Source organism: Trichechus manatus, unplaced genomic scaffold (genome assembly GCF_000243295.1).
Source record: "Trichechus manatus latirostris isolate Lorelei unplaced genomic scaffold, TriManLat1.0 scaffold00002, whole genome shotgun sequence".
Taxonomy (NCBI): domain Eukaryota; kingdom Metazoa; phylum Chordata; class Mammalia; order Sirenia; family Trichechidae; genus Trichechus; species Trichechus manatus.
The window spans coordinates 44,940,622-44,966,589 of NW_004443938.1; the positions used below are offsets into that span (position 1 = coordinate 44,940,622).

Consider the following 25,968-nt stretch of genomic DNA (forward strand, 5'->3'; position numbering starts at 1 on the left):
GACCTTCTACTGTGTTCTGGATCAGAGCAGTCGGTAGTGGCAGCCGGGCAACATCTAGTTCTTTTTGTCTCAGTTTAGTAGAGGCTGTGGTTCACGTGGGCTATTAGTCCTTTCGACTAATTGCTTCCTTGAGTCTTTGGCTTCCTTCACTCTCCTTTGCTCCAGATGGAAAGAGACCAATAGTTGTATCTTAGATTGCCACTGGCAAGCTTTTGAGATCCCAGATGCTATTCGCCACAGTAAGATGTAGAACATTATCTTTATAAACCATGTTATGCCAATTGACCTAGATGTCCCCCAAGACTATGGTCCTCAGCCCTCAATCCCAGTATCTTAGTCCCACAACATGTTTGGTTATATCTAAGAAGTTTCCATAACTGTGTCATCAACATATTCTATTATACATATGAATAAACATGCAGCACATATAAATATGTATGCAGAAATATCCACAACCATACATATATATGCTCTCAGCTGTACTCCCGTACAGCCTCCCACACCTATTTAACATACATATCTATCAAAGTATCCCCTCATAAATTATTTTTTGTTATTACTGTTGTTGTAGGATTGTATATGCTATGGTATTTACCATAGTTGTCTTTTATTCTTGGTAACCTCTCAGTGTCTTCCCTTGCCTTGGTCATGTTATGCTGACTTTCCCATATTGTGTATTGCCTTTCCCTTCCAGGGCATCTTGTTATAATTTAATAGCTATTGATTTTGATATTCACGTATGACAAGTAAATACTATATTCTGGTGCCTTATACATTTGGAAACTCTGCATCAAAGCTAATCCACATTTACCTGAATAATCTTGGGAAAAAAATGAGTCAACATATTTGAGTTCTTGAACTAATGTAAGAAGATGGTCACTGAATAGTTAAAATGTCTAGTTTTAACTTTGCTATATAGAGAGAATGCTGATTAGAGCCACTGACATTTACAAGTCAGAATGGTCCTTGCAATTCTCCGTCATCACTCAAAGCCTCTGTTAATTGTCCAGAGGTTGATTATCCTACTTTTGGATTCTACTTGATTTATGCTTCTCCTTTTTTCATCTTGAAAGACTATACTTGAGACATGTTCCTGCTCATTTGAATTTTTATCAGCAAGTTCATTTAGTTACTTGTTTTCAGCTTTGGGTTCATATTCTGGTGTGGCAGGAGCCTTAATACTCTTGGTCAAAATGATTTTTAAAGATTTTCTGTAGATTTCATTTGTCTATGTCTTCTTTTTCCCTGAGACTGAGAAAAGAAAGTTGCTTTGTACCAGTGACATTTGAATAATAACAATTCCTGGAATTCAAGGTGTGACTACTGCCATGTCTTAGGCATTAGTCATTTATTTTATACATATACTCTCATTATTCATTGTGGCGATAAAGCGTGGTGACTCCTCGTAAAGAGTGAAGATTTACTGCTGCTGGTTTCCTTGTGTTCAAGTTCCAGCTCCACCATTAACTAGCTGTGTGAGCTCAGGCATGTCACTTACATTCTCTGTGCTTCAGTTTTCTCAACTATAAAATGGAGACTATATAACTACCTTTTGGGATGGTTGTGAGAATTCAGTAAATTAATTCTTAGAAATTACTTAAAATAGTACTTAGCACATAATCAGGTCTGTATTAATGTTATAAAAGTTTATTATTCTATTCTACAATATGCAAGCAAAGTAGATATTTTTATCTCCTTTTTCTAGTTGGAAAAAACTGAAGTCCAAGAGGTTAGCTGACTTGCTTATGGTTATATTTTCGTCAATGCTAAAGTATGGAATCCAACTCAGATTTCATTTCAGAAGTCATGGCTTTTGTACTATGCTGTGCTACCTCTATATTTATCTTTCTGGGGAGGAGAGAAACTTGACAATATGACTATATATTACTATGTACCGTATACATTTATATGCAGTTGTAAGAAATGAGGATGATTTTAGTGTGTAGTTGTGGAATCAATTCTTATACTTTAGAGTCACATTTCATACACAAAGCAAAAAAAACTTCACTCTATATGAAGGTTCAGTTCTCATAAATTTGAGGTCACCGTGGCTTTTCAAATTTTCTGACTAATCTCATCCTAGGATGATTCTGACAAGCCCAGGATTATCCATTACATTTGGTTATGCTCTTACATCTCACCCCCGGGTCGTTTTCCAACATCTAATTCTATTTAAACAACATGAGCTCCTTTAAAATGTAGGCACTTTGTAATTTGAAATGCACAAGTACCTGTCATGAAGCAATTATGAATATTAAGTGCATTACCCTATAAGAAAGAGGAGAAGCGCAACTCAGAAACTTTTAAAACCAGATCATGATTTGAAAGCTTATGGCTCCTGTGATATTTCCCAAGGTATTCATAAATCTTTTAATTAGATGTGAATATGAACTTTATAGCACTTGATATCTATAAATCATAAACTGATTCAGAGAATGAGGTATATTTAAAAAAAAACACTTTGCTCTGAAAGCGACTTAAATGAGAATGACAAAAAATTGATGCTGCAGATAAGGGCAAAACAGCAACTGTTTAAGGTAAATATACTTATAGGCTTAAAACCATACATTTCTAGGTTGAAATTCACAAAAGAAAATTCTTGCTCAAGATAAATTCATGTTTTTGAGTAACACAAGGTTTGAGAAACACAAGTTGTCAAAGTGACCAAGTCTTTGCAGAGCTTTATCTTGCCTTCTCTGAGAGTGATTAAGATCAGGTGTTGCCTGTCTATAAAGATGAAATGAACAGAATGGGGAAGAGCGCATTACCTTTAGTTTCCCAGTCAAGCCACCAACAAACAGCATTGCGTTTGCATCCACATCTAGAATAGTATACCCTGGGGGAGAGACTGAATTGTATGTACTGGGCACAATGCTGGCTTTGGGTCCATCCAGAGCTCTCACAGAAATTGTTCCATTTCTCCCAGTTCTTCCAGAGTTGTGTGTTGAAGGAAGAAAAAAAATATACAAAGTGAAACATGTACCACATTTCTGAGTAACTATAAACTTAAGAGGGATAAAACAAAGAGACTTGTTCCGGAATATTTAGGAAATAACTGGGCTTTTAGCTTCAGACATTCCAGATTCATTAAATCTCAAATCAAAACTCAGAATCTGATCTTCACTGGAGGCGTGTGGTCAGACCCAGCCAGGGCCAGACAGCAACATACCCTGATCCTGTGGCTGTCTACTGATGTGAAATGACAACAGTAGCAATTAGCTGATGGAAATTGGTATTGGTTAAGTGGAAAGCCTTTTTCCTATTGCTCTACCTAATAATTTAATATTTATCAACATAAGCTTTTTAAACAAGTTAATATTACTTCATTTAGCATGTTATTTTATTTAATTTAGCAAGTGAACCCTGAGAGAGCCCCCCTTCTGCATTATAAGTTGCATAATTTTTCCTAAAATCCCTTATTGTATCTCGGATCCAAATTTGCTGATGTAGTCTTCCTGGAATTGTACCGTCTTTTATCGTTTGGCACATCATCTTAACGCACATAGGGTAAAATCTAATCTTCAGAGCTGTGTGTACAAATTGTATAGAAGAATTTCACTTTTGAATTCAATTAATAGACTTTTGAAAGCTACTATCATTTTATTTCATTTTCTTTTTTCAAGTAATTGATTTCCATGGATTGTTTAAGATGAAAATCTGGTCTCTCTTCTAAGACAAGCAGTCATACCAAAACTTCAGTGTCATATTTCTCTTCCTGTTGTCTCATTTTGGTAATTGTTTTTTTTCTTTGAGGGTACAGTACTAAATGAAATACATGGAAAAAATTGAATGAATTTATTCAAATGGGTTCATCTCTTTAATAGAAAGTTTTTCTTCTGATAGAAGAACTGTACTCTGTTGAGCATAAATGTCCTTATTAGTACTTAATCCCTCCAACACCACTACTCCTTAGCACATTCTCTTTCTCTCTCTTACACACACACACACACACACTTTCGCTGAAGATCTTAAAAAGGAAATATTGTTTCTCATTGTTGTTGTTGTTAGTTTCCTTTGAGCCGATTTCCGACTCAGAGTGACCCCACGTGACAGAGCAGAACTTCCCATAGGATTTTCTAGGCTGTAATCTTTATGGGAGTAGGCTGTCACGTCTTTCTCCCTCAGAACCAGTGGGTTCGAATGGTCAACCTTTCAGTTAGTAGCTGAGCACTTAACCATTGAAATCACCAGGGCTCCTTTGCTTCTCATTAATTTTTTATTTTTTAATAAAAACTTTCTTTATGGAAAAATTTAAGTATATGCAAAACATAGAGTGGAAATTTTTGTATCCATCATCTAGATTCAACAGTTACCACTTCAAGTCTTCTTTGCCATCTCAGACGAGCCTCTTCTCTAGCCCTGGGCCCTTAACCATACCTTTGAACTGTTAGCTGCTTTGGGTTTAGTAGGAGTTGAGAATTGGGAAAAGAAGAAATGAAAATGAGAGAGCAGTATTGAGGGTAGGAATGAGTACTGTAAGCAATCTATACACTGTTAAAAGTTGGTAACTGAATTAAAGCTTCAAAGTAGACAGAATTACTGAATCAATTTCCTATTACCTCCCATTTGAAGACAGTGTGCGGACCTAACATGTTACATACTCATGCAGCATTCTGATGTTGCATATGCCTGTAGGCCATATTGCTATGAAGCCGAGAAGAGGAAGCTGTGCACACCGGTGACAGGCAGCAATGGTAGCTCTTATGCTCTGGCTTGTGTTCAATGAGGACAAGCATCAGAGACTTCTTTTTCAGGAGAGAGAGGGTATCTAAAAACAATCTAAATGCCTAAATTCCTACAGGACACCACATACAGGGCTCAGAAAGGGACTTGTAACTCTAGTCAATACCTCAAAGGTCTGTCAGTTCCTAGCAGGCACTCCAAAGGTAGCCATTTCCCTACACATATGTGTATGTGTGTGTGTGTGTGTGTGTTTTCAACTATATGTGCATACATGCATACACAGCTGTTTTGTGAAATGAAAATAAGAGTTTTCTTATCAACTGGAAATCTACTTCAAAGTTCTGTCATATTCAATAACCTTAATCTTTACTAAATTAGTTACCTTGATGCTTCAATACGGTACCAATATGAGTCATCAATAGTCAAATCCGGATATTCTACACGTCCAACTCCAGATCCAACATCCCAAAGGAAGCTTACTTTGCCTTTACGCATTTCTATAGCCAGAAAGTCAATCTAGCGCAGAGAAACACAAAAACAATAGATATCCCATATAAATCACCCTGAAAGAGGAGGCCAGTGGAGTTATTTCTGACTGGTGTCATTTATAGATATTTTAAATAACTGGAAGCCTCACAGTAAGACTCCCCAAATGATGTGCTCTATTATTATGTATGATTAAATTGATATTTTACTATTACAGCTTTAAGGCAACATATATGTCCTTCCCACAGAGGCATATGTGTTAATTTCACCAATTCTGGTTAGGTCTGACTTTGAGACAAAAGATTTTTCTCACTCTGGTACTTGTAGTAGAAATAAAAGCAAATCTTTGAATTAAAAACTCATTGTTGTTTTCCCCCAGGACACTGATATTTTTGAGGGTGTAGCTATGTTTTTTTATTTTTTATTTTAGCCAGTGTGACCCAGAACTCCTCATTTGAATGGTAAGTAGTGACTGATATCATGATTGAACTATTAAAAAATCTGATTTATTTTGGAACATCCCCATGCAAGCAAAGTCACGTGGTGCCAATGAAAGGAATTAGCACTTTTTCTACGGCCTTTTGTAGACACAACTTCTGTTACATCCATTTGAGTCATAAATTCAACATGAATCAGAAGAGTTTTCTTTGGTAAGAGATTAGCACACAATTTGCCACTTTCACTTCATTAACATGAAAGTATATTGTAAAAAGTTATTTAATTCTTTATGTGAGAAAAGTAAAAAACGAATGAACAAAATGAAACAAAACCCTTCATCTTAAATAGCTGGGTCTAAAACTACTAAAAAATAAATGCTGGCATACCCACAAATTAAAGTAAATGTGTCTAAATTCTGTTGGAAAAAAAAAGTCTTCACTTGACATTTCAGAACGTTGTGAGGTAAGCTTCCAAGGTTTTCATTTTTGGAAGGCTACATTAGATGATTTTGGGGCCATGTTATTGGACTCTATACATATCCCCTACTTCAGAAATTAACTTCTGACTGTAAATATACACAGTAGGCCAAAGAAAAACTGAATATTAGACTTACAAATTTGGCACTTCCAAGATAAAAAAGAAGATTGTCAGCAACAGCTGTCTTGACATTGATAATGATATTATTGTAGCTTCCTTTCTTGATTTCTGGCTTGTATGTTCGAATGCAGTCACCTCCCGAAGACACAGATACTTTGATCTTCAAGAAAAACAAGGTACAAAGAACCAAAACTAAATCTCTCAAAAAGTTTGAAGTAGCTCCCAAACAACCATTGAGCTGTCATCATTTCTTCTTTGAAGTTATTTTTCTGTCATCAAATAGTATCATTAAATGCCCATATGCTGACACCATTATGCTCATTAACAAGAGCAAAGAAGAGCTAGTTTTCACAATGAGCTGTTCACTGTCCCATGTCTTGTTAGTATGCTACTACTTTTTTGAAACATGCAGCTAACAAATTCTTACCTTCATACCTTTCTCCTTTACAAAAACAGGAACAAAGAGGAAACATTTTCAAAAGATGATTTTACATGAATCTAATGGTAATGATTTTCATTAAAGTTGTTTAATGAAATCTTAAGATTGAAATTTCAGTGATTTGGGTATCAATTAAAGTAGGAAACTGTGTTTTCTTTGAGTTTTTAAGAGAAAAATTACCTACCCCCCATGTTCTTAGCATTGAAAGAGGCCATATAGATTTTATTCGAACAATAAGAATAATATTAATCATTCCACTCAGAACATATATTTCAGAATAAATTATACCTTTTTTATTAAGTTGCTAGGAAGTGAGATGGAAATGATTTCCAGTGGCTATCACTACTAATGTATGTAACAGCTCCTTTTTCTTTTGACTAGTACTTTAAAAATTACTATAAATTGCTACAAAAGGAATCCCTTTGTGAATAGGACTGACGCTGCTCAGACCAATTTTTACTTACACTTAGGGAGGCTTTCTTCAATCCCAAATAACACTAGTTGATTATTTGAGCTAATTTCCTTAGGTGAGGTGCAAAATCTCCATCAGCTCATCAGGATGATTTCAGGACAGCAACGTAGTTGCTTGGACTTAGAAACTGTTGTTCTGCCCAGTAATAGAGTCCTTAAAGTGGGAGGCAGAGACAGAGAGGGTGTAAGGCCTCTCTTTGCCATGGGCTCAAATTCCCATCCTCAGGAAGCTTCTTGCCCCTTGTTGCTAGAAGCAGATCATCAGACCTGTCTTCCAATGAGCCTCTGGGTGGCTCGAACCACCAAACTTTTGGCTAGTAGCTGAGCACTTTGTGCCACCCTTACTAGTCGTGAATTTCCATTTTCTCATTTCTTCTAGCGTTTTGCATTACTCATATAGTTTGCAAACATAATAAATACAGTTTACTCAGATAGCTTGGAAGAAAGCCACCTAGCGTTATTGTTACCCCCATGGAAGGGACTCTTAGATTCCAAACAAGATAGCCTAGGTCACCAAACCAGTCTCCATATTATGGTGACACAAAGGAATGTCTCCAACAGCCTAAATAGGGTGTGAGTGTAGGCAGCACTGTGAACTCTCTCTAAGCGTGGTGCAGACGATACAGAGGTGGTGCTGGGTGCAAACTTTAGTTCTGGCAAATAAGTAAATTCAGATATATATGTTTGAGAATGTCTAGGGGTACAGCAGATCTGTTGTGTCTCCTGCAGACCCTGCATAACCAGTTCCTGTGGAGTTGATTTCGACTCATGGTGACCCCATGTGTGTCAGAGCAGAAATGTGCTCCATAGGGTTTTTGATGGCTGATTTTTCTTCCAGGGCACCTCTGGGTGAACTCAAACCTCCAACCTTTTGGTTAGCAGCCAAGTGTATTAACCATTTGCACCATCCAGGGACTCCAAGGCCCTGAGAAAGTCATGTATTTGAATACCACTGCTGCATTACCTAATTTGCTAAACAAACCGCATCACTATGCAGAGGAAACTATGTGTTGGAAAGAGATAAGAGGGTCACTCTCCTGGAGCCCTGTGTCGTAACCTGGGGCTGGAACCATCTAGGAAGCCTGCTGCTCAGACTGTTTTCTCTGATCTTGCCTTCTCCTGGAGGATGCAGGCCAGCGTACAAACTGAAGACCCTAGTACTGTATCAACTCTGATCCCTACAGGGTTTGTTCTGTGTCCTGGGGTGATGGTCTTCCTGGTGGTGCAGTTTTCAGACAGGATGCTCTTTGCTCTGCAGATAAAGGGACTCCCCCTCTCTGTTCCGTGCTCAGAATAAGTGAATCAAAATGAGTTGTGGAAAATCTGAATCAGGAAATGCACAACTTTTACTCTGGATTTTAATGATATAAAGCAGATATGTGATAGGGATTGGCAGAGGCTGTTACATGATAGAGTAGTAGCTATACAAAGAGTTATCTGAGGGCTTAGAGTAAAAAAAAAAATAAAGCAAAACAAGAGAAAGCCAATACATTAGAGGGCAGGTAGAGGGAATGCATTCTTCAAAGGTTTTCAATATCCAGGTAAAGGTATAGCAGATAGCGCATGTTTAGGAATTTACAGCACGTGAACCAAAACCGTTATCAGAAAAGACCTTGGCAGTGAGCAAATTTAATACCTGAAGCAAGCTGTAAGTGTCATTGACATCAAAAGGAGATCAAACAGAACAAAAAAAATCAAGATCTGACTAGAATTCACGACTGGGAATGAGTAATAGACACAGCTATCCCTGGAGGGAAATCATATCCAAATTCCTAGTGGGACTGGATGAGTAGTCAAACGTAACTGTGTAGTTTGTCTTATCTATACTTCGTCTGGACCATATTATGGCTAGTTTAATCATAAACAAGTCATTTTTTTGTTTTAAGAATACAATTGAATGACATTCCTCAGTTGCTGGTTAGAGAAGGATTAACTGAATATAGGTAGAATGCACTGGCCAAAGAAAGAGTTTCAACCCCTGCTGGGTATGCTAGGTAGAAATGACAGAGGATTACATGATTCGTGTGTTGGAAAGGAGAGTTTGCCAAAACTGGAGAAGACAGAGTACCAGTACTGAAACCTAACGGAAGTGATGAAAGCATCTGAGAATTGAAGGTCTAGAAGAGTTGCTATTTTAACATTAGGGAATCTCACATCACTAGGAGTCATGATTAATCTACTTTTGGCATACTTAAGATATCTAAAAATTAAGGCTTTCTGAACAAATGATGTAATACTCACTATGCTAGCAATTAATCTTGTAAAATAACCTACTGCTCAAATCTTGCTCGTTCTATAGAAAACCCTCTGGATTTCTTGTTTTGTTTCTTGTTTCCTCTGTGTTTTGATTTCCAATTATAGATACTTCTTTTAACCACTTAACCTATAAATCACAGTATAATATTAATAAATTTCTCTAGAGGAAATCTGTAGTATATATCCCTCTTGTAAGAAGTGACAAATTTCTGAAATACAAATATCTTCATAGGACGTTTGGTTCTATCAATTATTGTTATTTTTAATCTGAATCCTTAGCGTGCCTTGTAAATAAAAATCACTAAGCATTAGATATCTCTAAGGCATTTTTCATTGAACATTACTTACCAGTTAATCATCATGAATTCAATTAAACATTATTGAGTATCCCATTATTATAATCTATTGGATTTTTACTACATTTTCTATCCAATCATTCACTTAAAAATATTATCAGCCACTCAATAACAGAGTCAACAAACCAAAAGAAAGCCACTTTAAAATCAATGTCTTCTTTTTCTTGGTCATATCCAGTATGTGTTAAGGCCACATGCACGCACTTGTACCAGGTTTTAAAACACATTTGTAAAACAGGCAAATGTGATCTTCAGTTAGTATAAAGTGTATTTGGGAAAAAAAATTCTGCATGTATATTTCTAATATCTTACAAAATATAAGGCATTTTGTTGTAACTTCTATTTCTATAAGTGATTGAAAATGTCCTTGAAAGGCATGGACCATGGTTAATTTTTCTAGAATTACTTTTATACCTTTCATTCATTTTGTATTCTGTAGTTTGTATTTATATATGTCAGAATTTTATCATCTTTTTTGGGGGGGGTTATTCACAACTCATGAATATACAGGCATATTGTTAGATTTCTTTACAAGAGGAAATAATAAAAATGTACAGATTTCCCCTTTAGATGACTAAGGCAAAAAATATGAGTAAAAGTGTAATTCACAAAGAATATTTGCTGTTACTGCTTCTTCAAAGTTAACATTGCAAAATACAGGAGTGGTATATCAATTTCTTCCTTTCTCTTGCCACTGCCACAGCTAAGGTTGGGTCTCTTATTAAATTTGCTTCCTTCTTTTTAGTTTCTCTCATCTATCCCACAAACTACTTCAAGATTCATATTAAAAAAACATAGCTCTGATTGTACCACATTTCATGGTCAATAACTTGCAACTTATCCTTGCCAATGAAGTTTATCCCAGATACAATTGTTGCTAAATGAAACTGCTTAACTTACCATTCAAGGCCTGACAAGAACCGATCTCCACTGACCTTTCCAGTTCAATGTTCACTCTATCGATCACTCTTGGAAAACTAGACCACTCTTTCATGAACCAACCCTGAAACTTCCTCTTTACTCTCTGCCTTGGCTCAAGACATTTCCTCTTCTCAGAATTCTCTCCCTCATCATACTCCCCTCTCACATCCCACTTCAAGGCCTGGTTCAAATCATTCCCTTTAGGAAATCTTTTAGTATCTGCAAGAGCTGATTTTTCTCAACTTCTGTAGCACTTCTCATGTAATGTACTAAAATATTCTGCATTATCTTAGAGTTGTTTGCATATATGTCTTATTTCTTCTGTTGTTGATAGGTGCCGCCAAGTCACTTCCAACTCATAGCAACCCTATGTACAACAAAATGAAACACCGCCTGGTCCTTTGCCATCCTCACAATTGTTATGCTTGAGTCCATTGTTGCAGCCACTGTGTCAATCCATCTTGTTGAGGGTCTTCCTCTTTTTGGCTGACCATTTACTTTACCAAGCATGATGTCCTTCTCCAGGGAGTGATCCCTCCTGATAACATGTCCAAAGTATGTAAGACATAGTCTCACCATCCTTGCTTTTAAGGAGCTTTCTGGCTATACTTCTTCTAAGACAGATTTGTTCGTTCTTTTGGCAGTCCAAGGTATATTCAACATTCTTTGCCAACACCATAATTCAAGGGTGTCAGTTCTTCTTTGGTCTTCCTTATTCATTGTCCAGCTTTCACATGCATATGAGGCGATTGAAAACACTGTGGCTTGGGTTAGGTGCACCCTAGTCTTCAAGGTGGCATCTTTGCTTTTTAACACTTTAAAGAGGTCTTTTGCAGTGGATTTGCCCAGTGTAATACATCGTTTGATTTCTCTACTGCTGCTTCCGTGGGTGTTGATTGTGGATGCAAGTAAAATTAAATCCTTGACAACTTCAATATTTTCTCATTTATCATAATGTTGATTATTGGTCCAGTTGTGAGGATTTTTTTTTTCTTTATGTTGAGGTATAATCCATATTGAAGGCTGTAGTCTCTGATCTTCATCAGTAAGTGCTTCAAGTTCTCTTCACTTTCAGCAAGCAAGGTTGTGTCATCTGCATACTGCAGGTTGTTAATGAGTCTTCCTACAATCCTGACGCCACAGTCTTCTTCATATAGTCCAGGTTCTTGGATTATTTGCTCAGCATACAATTGAATAAGTATGGTGAAAGGACACAACCCTGACACACACCTTTCCTGACTTTAAACCATGCAATATCCCCTTGTTCTGTTTCAACAACTGCCTCTTGATCTATGTACAGGTTCCTCATGAGCACAATTAAGTGTTCTGGAATTCCCATTCTTAGCAATATTTTCCATAATTTGTTATGATCCACACAGTCGAATGCCTTTACACAGTCAATAAAACACAGGTAAACATCTTTCTAGTATTCTCTGCTTTCAGTCAGGATCCATCTGACATCAGCAATGATATCCCTGGTTCCACGTCCTCTTCTGAATCTGGCTTGAATTTCTGGCAGTTCCCTGTCAATGTACTGCTGCAACCACGTTTGAATGATCTTCAGCAAAATTTTACTTGCATGTGACATTAACGATATTGTTCAATAATTTCCACATTCAGTTGGATCACTTTTCTTTGGAATAGGCATAAATATGGATGTCTTCCAGTCGGTTGGCCAGGTAGCTGTGTTCCAAATTTCTTGTCATAGACAAGTGGGCATTTACAGTGCTGCATCCGTTTGTTGAAACACCTCAGTTGGCATTCAGTCAATTCCTGGAGACTTGTTTTCCCCAATGCCTTCAGTGCAGCTTGGACTTCTTCCTTCAGTACTATCGGTTCCTGACCATATGCTACCTCCTGAAATGGTTGAACCTAGACAAATGTTTTTGGTACAGTGACTCCATGTATTCCTTCCATCTTCTTTTGATGCTTCCTGCATCTGTTAATATTTTTCCTATAGAATCCTTCAATATTGCAGCTTGAGGCTTGAATTTTTTCTTCTGTTCTTTCTGCTTGAGAAATGTCAGGTGTGTTCTTCCCTTTTGGTTTTCTAACTCCAAGTCTTTGCACATTTCATTATAATAGTTTACTCTGTCTTCTTGAGCCGCCCTTTGAAATTTTCTGTTCAGCTCTTTTACTTCATCATTTCTTCCCTTCACTTTAGCTACTCGACATTCAAGGGCAACTTTCAGAGTCTCTTCTGACATTCATTTTGGTCTTTTCTTTCTTTCCTGTCTTTTTAATGACCTCTTGCTGTCTTCATGTGTGATGTCCTTCACGTCATTCCACAACTCGTCTGGTCTTTGGTCATTAGTGTTCAATGCGTCAAATCTATTCTTGAGATGGTGTCTTAATTCAGGTGGGAAGTACTCAGGGTCGTACTTTGACTCTTGTAGACTTGTTCTAGTTTTCCTCATCTTCAGCTTGAACTTGCATATGAGCAATCAATGGTCTGTTCCACAGTCGGCCCCTAGCCTTGTTCTGACTGATGATATTGAGCTTTTCCATCATTTCTTTCCACAGACGTAATCGATTTGATTCCTGTGTATTCCATCTAGTGAGGTCCATGTGTATAGCTGCCTTTATGTTGGTGAAAAAAGGTATTTGTGATGAAGAAGTTACTGGTCTTGAAAAATTCTATCATCTGATCTCTGACATCATTTCTATCACCAAGGCCATATTTTCCAACTATTGCATTCCAAATCACCAGTAATTATCAATGAATCCTGATTGCATGTTCGATCAATTTCAGACTGCGAAAGTTGGTAAAAATCTTCAATTTCTTCATCTTTGATCTTAGTGGTTGGTGCGTACATTTGAATAATAGTTGTATTAACTGATCTTCCTTGTAGGTATATGGATATTATCCTATCATATCACTGACAGCGTTGTACTTCAGAACAGATCTTGAAATGTTCTTTTTGAGGATGAATACAATGCCATTTCTCTTCAAGTTGTCATTCCTGGCATAGTAGACCATATGATTGTGTGATTCAAAATGGCCAATACCAGTCTATTTCAGCTCACTAATGTCTAGGATAGTGATGTTTCTGTGTTGCATTTCATTTGTGATGATTTCCGATTTTCCTAGATTCATACTTTGTACATTCCAGATTTCGATTATTAATGGATATTTGCAGCTGTTTCTTCTCAGCAAATGAAGGTCCCAAAATCTTGACATCATCCACGTCATTAAGGTTGACTCTACTTTGAGGAGCCAGCTCTTCCCCAGTCATCTTTTGAGTGCCTTCCAACCTGAGGGGCTCATCTTTTGGCACTGTATCAGACAGTGTTCCACTGCTATTCATAAGGTTTTCACTGGCTAATTCTTTTCAAAAGTAGATCCCCTGGTCTTTCTTCCTAGTCTGTCTTAGTCTGGAAGCTCAGCTGAAACCTGTCTGCCATGGGTAACCCTGCTGGTATTTGAATACTAGATTGTAAACTTTGTGAGCAGAAGAATTGCCACATTCATGTTGGGTACTTCACGGTAGGTAGCCCTAAACATACCAAAACCAGTTGCCACTGAGTTGATTAACAGTCATGGTGACCCAACGTGTATCAGAGTAGAACTGGACTCTATAGGGTTTTCGATGGCTGATTTTTCAGAAGTAGATCACCAGGCCTTTCTTCTGAGGCACCTCTGAGTGGACTCAAATCTACAACTTTCCAATGAGCAGCTGAGCACTTTAAACAGAGATGCTTTTTCTACACTGGCTACATCTTAGATAAAACCATAAACCCTGGTTTCTTTCTACCTTATGTCTGATGTGTATAATGATCACCTGTTATACTGGTTACCTGGTCCTCATATTATTGTGTAATGTCTGCCTTCTCAGACCTTATAGCTGCTTCTTTTATTCTGATCTTCTGAAACATCATCTTTACCAATCTTTTTGTCATTTTTTTTTTTTTTAATCAGTCATGGATCCCTTTCCAAGGTTTACCTTGAACTTATTGCCTTGGCCGTGTTTAGAGGTATTAGCTATGTGTAACGGGGAAAGGGTGTTTTTTGTCATCTGGGAATCATATTCTGGGCGATTATTTAAAAAAAATCTAAATTGATGGATTTTTTAAAAAAAGGAATTCTGGCCATCCTAGCTAACTCCGAAGTTGTTAGGTCAATGGAAGTTTTGAGATAGAAGCCTTAGGTTTCTAAAAAGGTTTGAATTTAAACCTCATCACATAAAGCCTGATGTTACTTTTTTTCTATATTTAAAGTCATCATAAGATGACTTTAATCGTTTATATAAAATTTCACGCTGGCACTTAACATCTCTGTCCTGATTCATTATTAGGATGCTACTTTCTAGAAAGTTCTGCATCTATCTTAATAATCTTCTAATTGGGTTAATAAAGAGCAAAATTTTAGATAAATGAAATGTTTCTTGTACCTACTCCATGATAAAAGAGGAAAATGTTTACATTGTTTTTAACCAAAATGCTTTTGGTTTTTGCTTATACACTGACAAAAGTGTATATGTCTATATATCCTTTAACATATATATTTTAAAAACAATGGCCCTCTTTGCCTTTTTAGTGTACAACAGTAAGGTTTTTAATATGCATAACAGCTCGTAGCTTGTGGGTAATTAGCAAATTGACTACATAGGCCCTACGCCCCTCAGTGAAGACTCTAAATATGCTCTTGTATGCATGGATACAGCCACAGGCCTCACACAAGAGATCCCCAGCCTGAGAGCCAATCAAGCTGTCACAATAAAAGGATTAGAAAATCTCTTTTTATTGTTCTATTCAACTAATAACAAAATATCCCAGAATTTCCATTTTTAAAACAGTAAGTGATGATTATTTTCTCATGAACCTTCTATTGAAATTTCTGAAAGAAATAATCTAACTTTTATCCCACTGAATAGTTTCAAGTTAAAGGAAAAGAACCAGAGATCAGTCAGCAGGGTACACTGAGGGAAGGCATTTCTATTGGAAATAACACCAACAATTACAGCCAGTTACTGATACTGAAAATATGAAGAACTTACAGAATTGGCTTGTTTCCTTGCTTGGTTTATCAGTTCTTTTATCTCAGAAATGTTTTTCTTCAGGTTTTCCTCAAGTTCCTTGATAGGTTTGAGTTTATCTATTAGTCGATCAGCTTCTTGTTCCAAATTTTTCACAGTGGCATCTGCATCTGCAACTGCATAGAACAAAATCAACATACACACGCACAGACATACATACACAAGGAATTAGAATAGCAGTATGCTTTACTAAACAATGGAAGGAATTTCATCTACTCCAAAGCAAGGCCATGACTGCTGAAGCAAAGATTGTGTTGGAAAATGGGGATGTTTTAGTTAGGATTCAAGCAGGCTGGAGGAAATGTTAGAGAAATAGGGGCAACGTTTTGGCTTTGTGATAAGGTAGGAAATAGCACTGAAACTAGAGAATATGATGAATTTTATTCAATGCTTAATTTCTAGCTTCAGCCAAAAAGCTTTAGAATTAAAAAAATCTTTAGAATTAAGAAAATTCTGAGTCTTTAAAATATCACGTAGTCTGTCCAAGCCAGAACTATAAGCAAATCAATATTCTTACATAAAATTGATTTTCTTCCTTTTTCTCACTGTCTTTCTTTGCACACTTAACTAGAGGAGCTATCAAAATATCTTGTGCAAAACATTTCAATGTTCAATGACCCTTAGACTTGGGGCTTATGTCATACTTTAATTAAATCTTCATGCTGCAGTTCAGTTTCATTTTGAAGAATAGTTGATTATTCTTCTCCATATATTAGCCTGAACCATATCAAATGGCTCCTTTTGTAGATCAAAAAAAGGTCAAATATTGGCAATTTCAAACAGTTCAGCTCTAAAATACTTGAAGGTGATAACTGATCCATAGATTTTTCAGTATGTGCTTTTCATAGGAGGGCATCTGACACATGGAAAGCCAACTATTCTATCTCTAGGTGCTGGCAGTCTTATCCAAACTATGTCATTCATGATCTGATCAAGCACATATTGTTCTGCCTTCTGTCTTTGTGACCCTGATGAAAAAGATAAACTGCTCACGATCCAAGGTTATATGCCCTGCTAGACCATGAATGATCTCTTCTCTGGCTGACATTGAACCATTGAGGACTATCCTCAAGAATGAATCAAATGTGCTCAAAGTAAGTAAATCATTATTTTTAAACGAGGTTTCAAAGTAGGTATTTTGAAGTCATGCTCATAAATATAAGTTATATTGTTAGTGGTGTTTAAAAAGAACACAGGTCTATTGTCAACTCTAATTAATAGAGTGGCTAGATCAAGAACTGAGTATTTTTTTCCTGAAATGCACATTATCATGGCAAAAAATCTTGTTAAAAAATTGTACAGATTTTCAACATAAACACAGTTGCCACTTTGTTTTGTATACTTTTAGTAAACCATTTGTCCATTTTCTTCCTTGTTTTAATTCTCCAGTATTACTGTAACGTTCAACAAACCATTCTAGAATCGGGGAAAAATGATTTCAATTTAAATTCATGATAAACATAAAAAGATTAAGCAAAGACAATAGGTTTAGGCAAGTAACAAATCCATTTCTTCTAAAGCTCCGATAAGTTTTCAAATACTTCCAAATGGAATCTGGCTGTCATCCTTCCTTTTCCCCACCTCCCATATCTTCTGGAGCAGTTCATTTAAGTCATATGGAAATTATCTTCCTGGATGTTTGATAAATACTTAATCTGTGATACTGAGTCTTATGCTTCCTTGTTGGGTAGTTTTTTTTTAAAAAAAACTTGCTCAATTTTTCCATAATTATTTGGTAGTATAGATTTTTTAATCACTTCTGGAGATCAATTTAGATAACAGTGTTTTTCTAGAAAATTGTCCATATCTTTTAGACTTAAAAATTTATTAGCATAGAGCTTATACTCTCTTATAAAGTATTAAATTTCCTCCTTATCTAGTTATATCTTCTTTTGAACTTTATTTGTGCTTATTTTTCTTGATTAAGCCTGCCAATCTTTTGTTATTTTTATATTCCTAAAGATTCACCTCTTGAATTTATTTATCAAGTCTATTATTTTCTGTCTTCTAATTCATTAATGTTTTCTTTCATTTAGTCTTTCTTTAGGCAAATTTTATTTTTTCTAACTTATTGAGTTGATTGTCTAAATTGTTTATTTCAATGCTTGTCTAGTAATGTAATTTTTCTCATTTTCCTCTGAGGACAGTTTTGGCCATATTTTTCCAGTTTTGATATATTTTATTATTATTATTTTCTACATATTTTGAAGTTTTATTTTTTACATTCACTTGAAAATACGAAATTTTTAAGTGAATTTACAATTTTTTATATCCTAGCAGTTGCACATTTGCTAAAATCTAACTTTATTTTGTTATTCTCCAATTAAAAGTCTCTAGACATGAGAATAATTCCATATAAGGAAGGGGTAAACATGGGCTTCTGGGGGTGGGGGCAATACCCCTAGACCTGATCTGTTTTAGTTTGGCAGCAAAGAGGTAAGTGGTATGAACTTCAAGAACTACATTTCTGAGTTTGAGTTATCAGAAATATATTAATTACATGTGTGGAGGAATTTAGTTGTCCACTTTTATGTGAGTATCATACAGATATTTCACTAATTTTCATAACAAAATTGAAAACATTTTATATCAAATGCATCCATACACTACCTTCTTTCTACAGAAAAATTCATTTTATATATCTAAGCATTAATACTGTGACACTGGGAAGAATAGCTATATAATGTTTAAAGCAATATCAAAACATGGTAACATGCAAAGCTAAAGCTTTTTGCAATAGGTAATCAAGCATAAAAATTACTAAAAAGTATGCAAGTAAACATATACATACTGATTTCTGCAGGTAATTTCATAAGGAAATAAAACAAAAAGAAATTAGAAAATTAATGAGGAGTTTTTTAAAATAGATATTATAAATTAGTGGTTGTCAAAAATAGTACTTTTCACAATAGGTACTGATTACAATGGCACCCAATTTTAAGACAAACAAATGTTATCAAATGAAGGTGTAGAAAAATATGTCACTTAGCAATGCATTGCTTAAATTCAAAGAACATTATTATAATGTTCTAATAAGACAGAAAACAGATTGAATTTAATTAATATTTACAAATAATTATTTGTCTTGATAGAGGGTGCAGTCAAACATATTATGAAAGGCCACTATCAGTTGATAATCAACCGAAAGTTGATTGACATGATATCTTAAAGTATAAAATAAGTAAAAGAGACAGTGATATTTACATCAAAAATGTATTTCCATTAATTTGGTGGGGGGGGAATACTGCGATTTGGCATGCATCAGAATGAATTATTCTAATGGAATCTTTGACCTGTGGGGGAAAACTCAGACTTTACATATGGGAAAACAAAAACCCAAACATCCTTCTTCTTCCTTGAAGAAATGTCAAGGGACTGAATTCTTCCTATGCCCAGCTCTGACATGCATATTATATGTATCTGCATTCTTCCATGCTCTTGAAGGAGTCATGCTAATAGTATTTATTATTTCATAGCATTCTTATCATTTGATTTGAGTCTAAGGTGCTGAAATCAGACTCCGCTTCCCGGTCAAACAACATCTGAATTCATAGCTTGTAATGTCAATAGTAATGATATTTTTGTTATTGTATTCTACAAATATTCTGATACTCAATTAAAATGTTGATATATAAAGACAGATAGTTTCTTGAGAGTGACAAGAACAAAAAATCAAGTGCCTCCTTTGGTGAAATAATATATAAAGATAACGTTTTATCATTTGTTATCTACTACATTTAAATAATGATTAGAATTATCATTATATTAAGTTCTCCCACATTTTCTCAGAACTTATTTTCAATAAATCTTCATTAAATCACTATGAGTTTATGTAATACAATAAAACGTGAAGAAATATCATTTTTATTTCCTGGAAATGTTAAATGACAGAAACCTGTATAATAAAGCATCAATATTTAAAAAATTTTAATGCATTTCAAGTTGCTACCCCTTTTAATGAAAGGAGGCCTGGTGATGCAATGGTTAAACTCTAGGCTGCTAACCGAAAGGTCGGAGGTTCAAATCTACCAGCCGCTCCACGGTAGAGAAGACTTAGTGATCTGCCCCTGTAAAGATTACAGCCTGGGAAACACTATGGGGCAGCTATACTTTGTCATACAGAGTCCCTATGAGTCGGAACCGACTCAATGGCATCCAACAACATCACCACCCTTTTAATACCCTGTTTCAATAGGCCTTAGCCTCTATGTGCCATGAAACTTCACAAACTCTAAGGATATATTTTCCCCAAGTACAATTGTATATTCAAGAATTAAAAACTGTTTGGCATCCCTATACCAAATATCATGCAGGCCTTAAGGATTCCTAATTTTCCTTAGATGGAACAATATTTAGGTACAAAATGCACTGGTGTAAGCTAGGAGACTTGGATTGTAGCGCCGGATCTGCGGACACTCCGTTCCTGAGCTCAGTCCACGAAACAAGGAAGACAGACTATACCAGTGAGAGGGTCTTCTCCAGCACTACCATTTACGACTAGAATACTTTTTTAGTGTGAAGAAAGAAATGACATAGTCAAAGTGAAAAAGTGACCTTACTGTTCTTGGAAGGCTCTTTTATCACAGCGTTTGTTTCGGCTACGCTGTCTGCTAGTTTATTGTAATTTTTCTTCAGGCCATCGAGGTTCTGGTGGAGGTCTTTAATCTGTGCCAGGACATCTTTTGCTGTGTCGTTGGCTTGTCTTGCTTTGTCCTTAGCAGCTTGCAGTTTTGCAGCTGTATCTGTCAGTTGAACAGCATATGAGAAACAAAACAAAGGGTCTGGGGTTAGTGGCTTAATCCCTGCTCGTCAAAGCAGGGCTGCGACTGGCTGACCTCAGAGACACATTTACAAAGAGGAAAGGCTGAACTCTGTCTCATTCAGTTGTAGGAGATGAAGCAAATTTTTAGCGAGATTTAATTTTCTCGAGGGTCTTTACTATGAATACCTGATCAGCTCTGAAAATAGCAAAGTGATTATTCTAAGTGTACATTGTATAAGGATATATTGTGATTTGCATCTGAACAGATTCAATATAGAAATTTAAGCACATGAGCCATATAAAAACCAAACCCATTGTTTTGGAGTTGATTCCAACTCATAGTGACCCTATAGGGCAGAGTAGAACTGTACCATAGGGTTTCCAAGGCTGTAATTTTTATGGAAGTAGCACTGGTAGCACAGTGGTTAAGTGCTCAGCTGCTAGCCAAAAGGTTGGTGATTAGAACCCACCAGCTGCTCTGGCAGAAAGATATGGCACTCTGCTTCCATAAAGATTACAACCTCGAAAACCCTATGGGGAAGTTCTACTCTGTCTGATAGGGTCACTACGAGTTGGAATCAGCTTGATGGCAAGGTTTTTTTTTTTCTTCTTTTTTAAATCTTCACGGAAGCAAACTGCCACATCTGTCTCTTGTGGAGTGGCTGGTGGGTTCGAACCACCTGCCTTTTGGTTAGCAGCCGAGTGCTTAATCACTGTGCCACCAGGGCTCCTTATGAACCATATAGCTTCATCAAAACTTGGCTTAAGATTTAATCTGTACTTCCAGTGGTGGTGGGGGTAGGGTGGTGAGGGAGAAAGTTCTTCAATTTTAGGGTAAAGAGACTTTGTTGGGTATGTTACATGCGTTTGTTTTCAGCATTGGAGATTTTCTATGTAGTTCCTTGATTACTACTGAACAGGTAACATGAAAATCCAGATGGTTACTCAGGTTTTTTTTTAATATTAAAAAATATAAAACCCATTTAGATTTTCATATTTCAACTTGTGTTGTATAAATGTATATATTTATCTCCTTGATCATAATCTATATAAATACAGAACATATATTGTTATATTGTATATATAGATGCCTACTATGATGTGTAGCTTAGTGGTTAAGACCACAGGCTCTGCAGTCAAACTGCAGGGTTTAAATCTCATTTATGCCATTTTTAACAATGCCTTGAATATCTTGTGTCTCTGTTTCTTACTTATGAAGTGGGGGTGATAGTGCCATCTACCTTGTAGGGTTAATATGTAGATGACATACAATTAATATAAATATATTGAGTAAGTACCTAATAAATGTTAGCAACTCATTATTATAATAACATGCTGGTAAAATTTGAAAATAGTATACCTAAAAGAATATGTGCCTTCAGGAACTAATACCAAGCAGTAACTTAAGTAATTCTAATTAGTAGAAAGATATCACAGACATAGCTCAACCATTAATGTTTATAAAAGCTAGAATATTTAATGAATTGAACTTTGCCAGGACAGATATGCTGACAGGAAGCTGGCTCTCACCTATTACTGCAGGTACTGTGATAAAGTGGGACTTTGTTGTAGTATATCAACATTTTAAAAAACAGTGTCTGTGTGATTTAATTATTTTTCACTAATACAAGATTTCATAGGCTGAAATATGGAAGAACAATATACTAATAAGATGGCTATATATTCCTTTTTAAAACCTATTTCTACAGATGCCAGCTAAGATAACTGTATTAGTTTCCTAGGGCTGCTGTAACAAAGTACCACTAACTGGGAGGCTTATAAGGAACAAAATTTATTGTCTCATAGTTCTGAGACTAGGATTCTGAATTTAGGGTGTGGGCAGGGCCATGCTCCCTCTGAAGGTTTTAGGGGACGATCCCTTCTTGTCTCTCCCAGCTTCTGGTAGCCCCAGACGTTCATTGGCTTGTGGCAGCAGCATAATTCCAATGTTGTTTCACTCTTCATGCTGACCATCTTCTCTCTGTGTCCCTGTGTTTGTGTCTCTTATCCTCTTCTATAAGGATGCAACTGAGATTGGATTAGGACCCACCCTACTCCAGTATGATCTCATGTTACCTGATAACATTTTCAAAGACCCTGTATCCAAACAAGGTCCTGTTCACAGATACTGGGGATTAGGACTTCAACATTTTTTTTTGGGCAGGGACACAATTAAATCTATAATAAGTAACAAAGAATAATAGATAAGAAAACCAATATCTAATTTCCTGACATCGGTACAAGTGCAATGTCAGACAAAATAGTAAAAGTTACAACATTCTTGAGAAATTCAAGTCAACTGACAAAGTTTTCAGAGTTCTGAATGTTTACCATTTGGAATGGCTGATAACTTTCCCAAAGTGTCGTTCAAAGCTTTCAGGAGCTCCCCGTTTCTAACATCTGCATTTTCTAACCTGCTTGTCAAGCCATTCAGATGATCATCATGTTCTGCAAACAGAAAAAAATAAACAAAGGATAAAACAATATACTGAATCTTAATCATCTCTTACGTCTGGATATACGATTTCAGGTTATTTTCTTACGAAGTTAATAAAAAGCAAGGAAATTGATTTAATTCATTTACTTTATTGGCACTTATCCATAAATACACTTCAGATCATAATATAAAGTAAGTCTTTATACGATCATTTTACACTCCAACGTATTCAACAATTATGTTTTCTTCTTGGTATCTGATGTTTAACTGACTTAATTTGATGGTGTTCTGTAGAAATAAAAGTTCAGAAGAAGCAATGTTTTCTTGCGTTTGTAACGATGCCCCCCTGGACAGCACTTCCATTACTTTCGCTTATTTTAAAAAATTTATTGCCAAAATGGATCATTGGATTAGTTTTTTACTTCAGTAAAAACAATTTATTAAAATTCATTTGAAACAAATAAAAATCACAGAAATGGAAAAACATTACAAATTGCCTTCAGATAGGCTTCATATTACTCTACCACACTTTTTTTTTTTTACTAATTTAGCATATTTTCTTTAATACTCAAGAATATTGTTTACTAGAGCTAATTTAAGTTCACATTTTCCAGCTTCTTCTAATTTTTAACATTCCCTCAATTTTAGGTGAGTTTATACTGTAATATTCCCTAGAAAGTTGGGAGTTTAACAATATAAAGAGTAAAAGTTATGAGATCACTTAGAAGAAAGAAAATAAATATCTGCTGATCTGAGAATGTTAAGTTTAGTAGTCTTACTTAGGTATGCATCAAACTGCAACTTTTGACTGAAATAGAGTTTGAAAGATTGAGATAGATTTCATCTGTCTTCTTTTTCCTACATTTTGTTAGTAAACAGTAGAATTGAAAAAAAGAAACGATGTAAAACTTTATTCTTCCAACAACAATCTTTAACTGTTCTAACTGGATAATGCAGGCCATTTCTTGAATGTATTTTAAATATTTTATTATGCCATAAGATTTGCTCTCTTGAGATATGCACACTAATTGTTTTCATTAGCTCCACAGAAATGCAAAATATCAATAAAAGTCAGAGTCTCCACGTAAAGAACAGAATTGAGCAAGAGCCTTGAAGATACAGGGCCCTAGATCCTCCTGGACTGGACTGGCCAATGTTTAGCGATAACAATGGTCAGCAAGTTACTGAGTGTGTGCTATGTGCCAAATTTAGGGGTTATCAGTTTAGGTGGATTATTTCACTTAATCCTTACCACAACATTTATGATGTATGTATTGTTAAACCCCATTGCCATTGAGTCAAATCGAACTCATGGCGACCCCACGTGTGTCAGAGTAGAACTGCACACCATAGAGCTTTCAGTGGTGGTGCAATGGTTAAGTGCTTGCTGATAACCAAAAGGTTGGCGGTTTGAACCCACCAGCCACTCCTCAGGAGAAAAGACCTGGTGATCCGCTCCCATACAAATTACAGCCTAGGAAACCCTATGAGGCAGTTCTACTCTGTCCTATAGGGTCACTATGAGTTGGAATTGACTCAACAGCACACAACAACAACAACAAAAATCTTACAGAAGTAGATTGCCAGGCTGCCTCTGGGTGGATTTGAACTGCCAACATTTGGTTAGTGGCCAATTCCAAATCATTTGCGCCACCCAGGGACCCTGTATATACTATTGCCACCTACAATTTACAAATGAGTTAATTAAGGCTTAGAGAATTTAAGTAAGTTTCCCAAGGTTAAATGATTAGTAAATGTCAGAGCTGGGATTCAAATCTAGGCAGTCTTATTCTAGAGATTATGCTTGATTATATCTTGTTGTGCTGGTTAAATTATTTGCTCTGTGCATATATTACTGTTCTTTTAGTTAAAACAGCTAAAAATAGGTGTAAGCAACCTGAACTGGGGAAGGCTGATATTTTCCATCATTTTCTTGGTACTTAGAGTAAGCAGAAGGAGCCCTGGTTGGCCGTGCAGTGGTTAAGCACTTGCCTGGTAACCAAAAGATCGGTGGTTTGAACCCATGAGCTGCTCCAAGGAAGAAAGATGTGACAGTCTGCTTCCATGAAGATTACAGCCTTGGAAACCATATGGCACAATCTACTCTGTCCTGTAGGGTGGCTGTGAGTTGGAATCTACTAGATGGCAACTTTTTTTTTAGAGTAAGCAGACCAGGAGAGAATACTGCTCATAGAACAGAGTCAGCTCAGCCTTGATTAGATTGTATGCCCGTGGTTTTTTACAGCAGTGCAGCTGCCTTGTTGGAGTAGCTGTGCAGGCCACTGGCAGCTGAGAATAATCTTTGCCTTTATTGGCTCTCATATGGGACGAATAGGAAAGGGAAAGGAAGATAGGATGAGGATTCTTAATTAACAGTGTTCTAGATGTGAAAAAGAGTGCTGAACATATTAATTAATGATCCATCCATTTCATATAAAGGATATTACAGGCAGGCTGATTTAACCACTGTAATACTACAGTTCAGTAGTAACATAAACACCTACTATTGTTTAAGGTGTCTGCTTTTAGGTTCCAAGCCCATGACCCAACGTCATTGAAAAACAAGGCATAAAATATTCCAGCAAAGCATGCCTCAAAAAACATCCAGATGCCCATTTCAGTGACTAATATATTCTCTTTTCAATTCTAGCCCTTTGAAATACACTTTTCAAGTAATTAGATTTTCTCCTCTGTCAATCACTTTTCACTTTTCCTTTAAAACTTCTTTTATTTTCACCGTTTGTACTAAAATACAATCTTTGGATACTTTATCACAAGTTTACTTTCTGAAATAAAGCCAGTCTGAGTATGACTGTGATATCTATATGAATTCCTTGAGAATAGTTATAGTTAAAGGGTTGGTCTTTTGACATTAACTTGGAAGTATTCCTCAATTAAGGAAATGAAACTGTGCAAATTTTATTTCTTAGCTTCTTGATTGAATTTGATTTTTAAAATAATGAAGCATTTAAAATGTTCTGGCAAGCAAGATATTCACATACAGTGGAAAAAATCATTAAAGGGCATCACTGGGTTTATACTATTTCCTGCATTCTGATAGGAAATACTGGCTGAACAATCAGGCC

The 25,968-nt window shown here is 36.1% G+C and overlaps 1 protein-coding gene across 1 annotated transcript in view; it reads right to left on the bottom strand.

Annotated features, from left to right (window-relative positions):
• Positions 1-25,968, bottom strand: part of LAMA2 (laminin subunit alpha 2) — a gene marked incomplete at its 5' end in the record, with an annotated part of 457,095 nt that overhangs the window by 58,911 nt on the left and 372,216 nt on the right. Inside the window, 7 exons of the mRNA XM_012554936.2 lie at positions 2,769-2,928; positions 5,066-5,199; positions 6,221-6,364; positions 15,645-15,799; positions 18,475-18,480; positions 20,243-20,425; positions 22,777-22,893. Of these exons, the coding sequence (XP_012410390.1) occupies positions 2,769-2,928; positions 5,066-5,199; positions 6,221-6,364; positions 15,645-15,799; positions 18,475-18,480; positions 20,243-20,425; positions 22,777-22,893 (899 nt within the window). The remainder of the gene's footprint in view (positions 1-2,768; positions 2,929-5,065; positions 5,200-6,220; positions 6,365-15,644; positions 15,800-18,474; positions 18,481-20,242; positions 20,426-22,776; positions 22,894-25,968) is intronic.